Source organism: Salvia splendens, chromosome 1, assembly GCF_004379255.2.
Source record: "Salvia splendens isolate huo1 chromosome 1, SspV2, whole genome shotgun sequence".
NCBI lineage: Eukaryota > Viridiplantae > Streptophyta > Magnoliopsida > Lamiales > Lamiaceae > Salvia > Salvia splendens.
The window spans coordinates 6,616,358-6,624,979 of NC_056032.1; the positions used below are offsets into that span (position 1 = coordinate 6,616,358).

Genomic DNA, 8,622 nt, shown 5'->3' on the forward strand with positions numbered 1-8,622 from the left:
ACCGGGCCGCAAATGCGGCCCCGGGACCGGCCCAGGCCGTGACTCTCCTCCATGCAACGCTTGTGACGGGCCGGGACTCGCGATTTGCAGCCCGGCCCCTTGCGTTATTCATGCCCTGAGTGAGCTTGACCAAGAAATATCATAATAAGAAACATGACTAAAGATTGTGATTTTGTTTCTCTGTTCTCTTTCTCTTGTATATTTTTCTCTCCTTCCTCCTCCTCTTTGGTCTTTTGATCCTCCATTATCGAAAGACGAAGGAGCGGGAGGAAGAGGAACGGGTGAAATATGAAGAGGAAGAGAGGCAAAGGATAGAAGAGACTATCTAACCTAGCAAGAAATTTTATTTATTTTCAATAAATGTATTGATATTCTAAATTTTAAATTAAAGCTCTCCTCTTATGTTTTACAAAAACTTATTCTCTAATTCATTTAGCATGAGGATGATGATGGATCCGCGAATTTCTGACGTTAGTAAATGCTGGTAGAGAATGAAGATTATGACACAAAGAAATTACGTGGTTCGATTTACTGAGGTAAATCTACGTCCACGGGAAGAAAAGGGGGCAGAGTTGTATTGCTTGATCTGTTTTCTACAGCTTACAAATACAAACTTGCTATTTGCTATATGGTCTTTTATCTCTAGAGAGCTTAACCTTCTTCTATCTGATCTAAGTTCTATTTATATCTTGAACTAAGATCGTGGCTTGCATCACCACCCTAAGTCGTGGATGTCGTGTAGGTTATGGCCTAAGATCGTGGATGTAGCGTAGGTCATGGCCTACGATCGTGGCCTGAGTTGACACCACGTGGTAGTGGGTGTGTTGGACATCCTGTATGGGTCCACTAACTCCTTGTTCGGTCGAATACTGAGACCGAACTGCTTTGGTTGCCGATCTGAGGGTAGAGCTTGATGCCGACCTGAGAGCAGAGCTTGATTGGATGGCTTTTACCGAGCTGTAGGCTGAGGCCGAACTCTTTGGTAATGCCGAACTCATACTCCTGCTTTGGTTGCCGATCTGAGAGCAGAGCTTGATAGGTTGGCTTTTACCGAGCTGTAGGCTGAGGCCGAACTCTTTGGTAAGGCCGAACTCATACTCCTGCTTTGGTTGCCGATCTGAGAGCAGAGCTTGATAGGTTGGCTTTTACCGAGCTGTAGGCTGAGGCCGAACTCTTTGGTAATGCCGAACTCATACTCTTCCTTGGGCTTTTGCTGTTGGGCTTGTTTAGTACGCACCCCATCACTACCCCCCCCCGAAAAGCGAAGTGAATCACTTCGGCGAAGCGAGTCACTTCGGCATTCTGAAAAAGGGGACGGGGGAGGCTGAAGTCAGGGGACGTGCCCTGCGCGTGACTGCATTAAATGCGGCATTAAATGCGACAGTAAAATCCGGCCGTCGAATCCTGAAAAGGTGGGATATGAAACGGTGCGATGATTTGAAATCTTTTCCAAATCTGATAAATACCGCCTTTCTTCATCATTTGAACACCTTTGCTATTGGCTTCTTCTGCACTCTCTATCTTTTGCGTGAAAAATTTCCTTCCGCTTTCAAAAATTTCCTCAGGATTTCTTCAAACTTTCAAAGAGTAAGAACCATGTCTGCTTCTTCTTCGTCTGAGTCTGGTAGCGGTAGAAAAGGGGGTAAGGGGTCTTCTAGCCGGAAAGAATCCGGGGAGAAGACCGTAGAGTATTTTCACAGTATCTTGAGCAAGGAAACTGTGATATCCCTTTACGAAAAATACTCTTTTCCTGGGGGGAAGGCGGTGGTTCCCGACGATGATCATAGGGCTAACGACCCGCCGGAGGGTTATGCCACCGTTTACGAAGCCTGCTTAGAATGCGGGCTTCGTTTCCCTCTTCCCCCACCTTTTGTAGAGCTTCTTGATTTTTTTCAACTCCCTTTAGGTCAGGTGACTCCGAATTCTTGGAGGCACTTGTCGGCTTTTGCTGCCGAACTCCGTAGGTTAGATAAGGATCTGTCTCTGCGGGCAATCCTTAATTTTTTCCAATTTAAAAGGAAGGGATCTTGGTTTTACTTGATCCCCTTACAGCCTTTTAGGGCATTCTGCAAAACCAAGTGGCCGAAATGGCAAAACCGCTTCTTTTTTTATAATAGGACAGCGGCTCCGGGCTTCCCCTGGAGAGGGCCGAAGTCCGTGATTCCTCATCCTCGGTTAGAACCATTGGCCGAGCTCGATGACGAGCTCAACAAGATTCCCATAGTTAGGAAACAATACACGGAGTCTGAGCTCGTCAAGGGCGACGTCGTGTTCGACATCTCGTCTTCGGACGAAGAGGCCGAGGGTGAGGATTTCTCTTTACCTTTATGTTCTACTGCTTTAACGAAGAAAACTAACCTTGCTTTCTTGCTTTTTGGCAGTGTACATGCTGAACAAGGCTACCCGAAAATCTTCGGAGTCCAAGGAGCCGGAGAGGCCGAAAACCACCAGCTCGGCGTCTGATGCCGAGAGGACTCCGAAAAGGCAAAAAACCTCTTCGGATCCGAAGAAGCCGGAGTCAACTTTGGCAAAGGGGAGGGGGAAGGCCCAGAAGCCCCCGAGAGCGCCAGAGAAAGACGTGGTCTTGGCGCCTCCTTCGGAACATATCTGTGAGCCGTTTTTATGGCCCACGGACTTCGCCGAGGTGAATTCTCTTCTTGATTTTCTGGCCTTGCTTTTTTTTCTGTATTTTTTGTGGTCCCTTTGTTGACTTTTTTCTTTATTCATTTTCAGAGGAACGATATGCTCTCCAAGCTCGTCGCCGTCGAACTCTCCAAAGCGTCCAATGACTATGCCGAGATGCAGAGGAAGTTGGCGGCTGCTTGTCATCGGGCCGAACAGGCTGAGGCTAAATTTGAGAAGGCCAGAGCTGCTAGGATTTCGGCCCAGGATGAAGCTCGGTTTGCCAAAAACCAGCTCGTCATCCAGCGAGAGCAGGCGAAGCGGAGCGATGCTGCTGCCGTGGTTGCCCAAGGGGAGGCTCTCCGTGTTTACACGGAGAAACTCTTTTTGAGCAGCCAGTTCTCGGCCTTTGTCGGTAGTCTGGTAAGGCTAATTGCCGATAAGGGCGAGCAGGGGGCCGACGTCGTGCTGCCTCTGTACAGCCGAGAGATAGCAGCTCGGCTTCAGAATCTGCCGCTCCTTGAGGAGCTCGCTTCATCTTCGGTCCTGCTTTCTGCAGACCGAGTCCGGAGTTGTCGAGCTGATTGGGACGAGAACCTGGAGGCTATCTTTGCCTCCGTGGGACCCGTTTCACCCGCTTCGACTTACCACGGAGAGGGTGAGGCCGAGCCGCTGGAGCGGGAGGCCGAAGTCGATCAGGCCGGGCATCCGGAGAAGGAAGCCGATCAGGAGGCGGAGGCGAGGCCGGCAGGAGGCGAGGCTGAGGCTGAGGTAGCCCAGGAGAAAGAAGCTGTACCAGACCGAGGAGCCGGAGACGAAGCTGGCGGAGTATGATTTCGGCTCCCTTCTCTTAGTCTAGTTTCTTCCTTGTAAAATGGCCTTGAAGCCCTAGTGTAAAAAATTTTCCTTGTGAATGAAAAATTCTCTACACTTGTCTTCGTATAGCTTTTCGTACTCGCCTTTATTCCTGTTGTATTTTACTATCTGCTCGGTACAGCTGCCGAACTAATATAGCTGCTTTGTACCCAAGGAGATGGAGATACTTCACTGGAAACGGCTGTACTCTTCGGCTTTGGACGAAGCTGAGAGAAGAGCTATAGCCGATCAGACGAAAAATGACGAGCTTCTGGCTCGTTTAGTGAAGCTGGATGCCGATATCAAGGACTTAGAGTCCGATAAGAAAGATCTGGAGGCCGAGCTGAATACGGCCATTGCTGAGAGGACTGCGTATGAGGATTACATCCGTGTGCGCGGGGGAATGACCATATCAGATGTTCAGAGTCGAGTTGACGAACTGTGGGAGGAATATCATGTACTCCGTATGAACAATGTGCTGGAGAGCCCGGCTTGCCAACAAGTTGTGACATCACTGCGGCGTTGGGCTTCTCGGTACAACATTGTTCTTTCTCGGCGCCCCTCCATAGAAAGATTCCTTCGGCATATCGCGCCAACAGATGCTCGCACTCCAGATCAAACCTCTGGTTCCCTTGTTCAAAATCCTACTCCCAGCCAACAACGAACTCCGGAACAGCCGGAAACGTCAAGACGAGAACGGGCTCAGGAGCAACCGGAATCGTCAAGACAGGGACGGACTGAAATTCGCCGAGGAGTTGTGACTATGAGCGAGCAAGATCAGCAGATGCTTATTGCAGAGACTCTTCATCGCCGAGGTGTTAGGACTTCTCGGGCTCGGGGAAGAGGCGTTGGGTCGAGGATAGCACCTCGTCGACCTGCTTATTCTTCATCTGCTCGGAACAACCGAACTCGGCTTCCAGAGGATTTTGCAGATAGGTGGCTTAACTTCAGCAACCCTGGACAGTAGAATAGTCCTTTGTAATAGCGTAACGCCATTTTGTAGGGTAGCGGAGTTGTATGCCGAACAAGATTTGAAAAATGAAATTTTGTTTTCGCTTCTAACACTGTATTTACAGCTTAGCGAAAAAATTTCATCGTACTTGTCCTCGGTCTTACGAAGTAAACTTCTTTGACCGGACTTGGTCCTTGGTCTTATGAAGTAAACTTCTTTGACCGGACTCGTCTTTGGTCTGATGAAATAAACATCTTTGACCGGACTCGTCTTTGGTCTGATGAAATAAACATCTTTGACCGGACTCGTCTTTGGTCTGATGAAATAAACATCTTTGACCGGACTCGTCTTTGGTCTGATGAAATAAACATCTTTGACCGGACTCGTCTTTGGTCTGATGAAATAAACATCTTTGACCGGACTTGGTTTGTGTTCTAATTTGGCGATTTGTCGCCGGGATCGAACTTTCCCTTGTCCTAATTCGGCGAGTTTTATCGCGTGGATCGGACTTTCCCAGTTAACCGAAGTGGTCTTATGCAGTAAACCTCTTTGACTAGACATGGTCGTCCCCGGTCTTATGAGGTAAACTTCCCACAGACGGCGCCAGTGATGGATCCGCGAATTTCTGACGTTAGTAAATGCTGGTAGAGAATGAAGATTATGACACAAAGAAATTACGTGGTTCGATTTACTGAGGTAAATCTACGTCCACGGGAAGAAAAGGGGGCAGAGTTGTATTGCTTGATCTGTTTTCTACAGCTTACAAATACAAACTTGCTATTTGCTATATGGTCTTTTATCTCTAGAGAGCTTAACCTTCTTCTATCTGATCTAAGTTCTATTTATATCTTGAACTAAGATCGTGGCTTGCATCACCACCCTAAGTCGTGGATGTCGTGTAGGTTATGGCCTAAGATCGTGGATGTAGCGTAGGTCATGGCCTACGATCGTGGCCTGAGTTGACACCACGTGGTAGTGGGTGTGTTGGACATCCTGTATGGGTCCACTAACTCCTTGTTCGGTCGAATACTGAGACCGAACTGCTTTGGTTGCCGATCTGAGGGTAGAGCTTGATGCCGACCTGAGAGCAGAGCTTGATTGGATGGCTTTTACCGAGCTGTAGGCTGAGGCCGAACTCTTTGGTAATGCCGAACTCATACTCCTGCTTTGGTTGCCGATCTGAGAGCAGAGCTTGATAGGTTGGCTTTTACCGAGCTGTAGGCTGAGGCCGAACTCTTTGGTAAGGCCGAACTCATACTCCTGCTTTGGTTGCCGATCTGAGAGCAGAGCTTGATAGGTTGGCTTTTACCGAGCTGTAGGCTGAGGCCGAACTCTTTGGTAATGCCGAACTCATACTCTTCCTTGGGCTTTTGCTGTTGGGCTTGTTTAGTACGCACCCCATCAGATGAAGAGTCAAAGCAGACAAGTGAAGAGAGACGGAGGAGAAAGAGAATTAAGAGAATTAAGAGGAGACACTAAATATCAATATATCTATTTAGTTAAATAATCTAGAAAAATTTTGTTTCTTATTTGCTTTAGAATTAACTTTTGTGTTAGATGGACTGAAGTACTTTATTTGACAAGGCCCAATCACTTTTTATAATAAAATTAAAAATTAAAATGTGGGTCTACTTTTATATATTAATTTTAAAATAAAATATGAGTGAGAATGAGTTAGTGGAATGTGGAGTCTATTACCAAAATTGATAAAAGTGAAAAGTGACAAATTTTCAGTTTCAGGGACGGAGGGAGTATTATATTTTCAAATTGAATTAATTTTGTTTATAGGGACAAAATAGTATACGTACAATTTTTCTTCTTTTATTTGAACATTCACGTATCCTATTTATGTGTAACAAGGGAACCATCCCAATATATAGGTACAGTCCATGATCAAAATTTTAAACTGCAATATATATGCTTCTTTGATTCAATAAACCCATTCATTAAATTATAGACATACTTTAAAAAAATTTACTACCAATTTTATTTTATTCTACAAAATTTTTTCATTTCAATCTTATTTCAAAATCATGTTAAGGAAAACGTGCAGGCAAACAAGACTTAAAGATTTTAATTCTAGTAAATCACTAATTAATTGGCACAAAACTATGCCAAGCAAAGAGATTATTACTAACATGTCTTTTTCAATACAACTTGTCTTTGGCAAAATCAACATTGAGATTCATGACAACAACTCATTTCCACTTTCCTCTATCTCAATATCAGCTTCCCAAAACTTGCAACTTCCTGTCTGAATATACACAAAATTGGTACAATGTGAAGCTCAAATATACCCACAAACAAAACAAGAACAATGAAAAACACAAGATGCCTCCCATCTAATACATAATCACATTTCTCTAATACATACAAACGACTGTTGATCTCCCTTCCATACTTGATCACTCCGGAGCGTTAGCTCGGGCTATCGAGTCGAGCCCCTCAGTCCTGCTCCTCACAATCCTCCGAAACACAACCCTCACGAGGCGCTCCAACGGATCCAAACCCTCCTTGATCGCCTCGTATATCTTCCCGATCTCCTGAACCCTCTCCTTCACCTGCCTCTCCCTCTCCTCCGTCAATGGGAATTCGACGCAGTCAGTCAGCTCATTCATAAGCCTCACACATTTTTCAATCTCATAAATCTCCCTCATCAATCCACAGCTGTTCCTCCGGTCCCTCCTCTTCGACTCCTCCATGATCCGCTCGTAGAGGGAGCCTATGGGGGCCGCCCACGCAAACTGCCTCATGAAGACCTGAGTGGGGAGTCCCCGGTCCTGGCAAGGTATGGCTGCAACGAGCGTCCACATCACGAATAAAAGGACATAGCTCATGGCGAAGACGCCCACATTGAGGCCATTGGTGGCGGAGGTCTCGTTGCCACGGGGTGGAGCCAGGTTGCTGCTGATCGCCTGCAGCTGTCTCGCGGCTGACCAGGTCCGGGAGACGCTCCACGATAGGGACCGGAAGTTGGCCATGGAGCGGGGCTGGTGGTTGCTCTGGCGGCCGAAGGAGCGGTTGCGGTGGGAGACGGTGGCGCTGGAGTCTCTGTCGTCGAGCATTGCGATGGTGAGGTCGATCAAGGCCTTCTTGGCGCGGCGTAACTGGCCTTCGCCGATGCTGCGCTGGTTGCTGTCGAGGGCGGAGAGGACGATCTCGAGCTGCTTCTGCCAGTGGCGAATGTGGTCGATTCCGTCGCGGATGGCGTTGCAGACGTCGAGGGCTTTGACGCTGCGATCGAAGAAATCGTTAATGTGCTTGTCCATGGGAGGTTTCGCGAGGCTGCTCCTGTTGTTGAAGACGATCGCTTTGAATTCTTCATGGACGCTCAGGAATGTCTCCAGAAGCTTATGGATCCACGGGATCGAGAGGAGCTCCTCCGAGGGCGCCGCCGCCACGTCTTGGAAGCGCTCCGCCACCGTGCGCTGGAAGGCTTCCGATTCGGATTCCTGGCCGTTGGATTCGAGCGGGGAATCCGTCGAGTGGACCTGATCGCGGCGGCGGCTCAGGATCGAGAAACTGAAGGTGGATGGGGATGGAGATGAGGATAATTCCTGAAGATCTGTTGAAGGCATTTCTTCAATTAATTGTAACACAAATGTCAGATTATCAAATTGAAACCGTCAGGAATGCATCTCCGATTTCCCCCATTTGAAATTTCACACTCTCTTTTTCCGTATTCGAAGCTCAGAGCAACCGCAATTCAAATTGAATGAAAAATATCTGCAAATGCTAAAACCAGATAGAAAGCACAAAATTGTAGAAATATAAGAATCCGAATCTCACTCATTCACCAGAAAACAAAATCGAAGGCAGCTGAATCGCAAAAGAGATGCAGCACAAAGCCGATTAAACTCAAAATTGACAAATCAATAAATCAGTACAGCAGAGAAATTGAACAGAATTGGAGGGTGATTGCCGGTAGAGCGTGGAATGTGGAGAAGGGAGAGGGGCGTTGGAAACCCTAAAAGGAGGAGAGAGGCGGCGATTTGGACCGCGTATTATGGGGGAGAATGTTCACATATTCAAAGCTTCACTGATATTAACAAACGTTAAATAATGGATGAAGAAGGGATTAGTACATTATACAGTGGTGTAATTAATAGTAGTAATTAATCTCCTTAATTATTAAATGCATATAATTAATATTCCCTTAGTCCCACTTTAGGAGTCCCAGTTGAGTTCGGCAC

The 8,622-nt window shown here is 46.9% G+C and overlaps 1 protein-coding gene across 1 annotated transcript; it reads right to left on the reverse strand.

The window, feature by feature from the left end:
- Nucleotides 1–6,613: 6,613 nt before the first annotated feature.
- LOC121794971 (protein ROH1-like) lies at nucleotides 6,614–8,476 on the reverse strand. Its single transcript, XM_042193391.1, has one exon. The coding sequence runs from the start codon at nucleotides 8,005–8,007 to the stop codon at nucleotides 6,835–6,837; it is 1,173 nt and encodes a 390-aa protein (XP_042049325.1). The 5' UTR covers nucleotides 8,008–8,476; the 3' UTR covers nucleotides 6,614–6,834.
- Nucleotides 8,477–8,622: the final 146 nt, after the last annotated feature.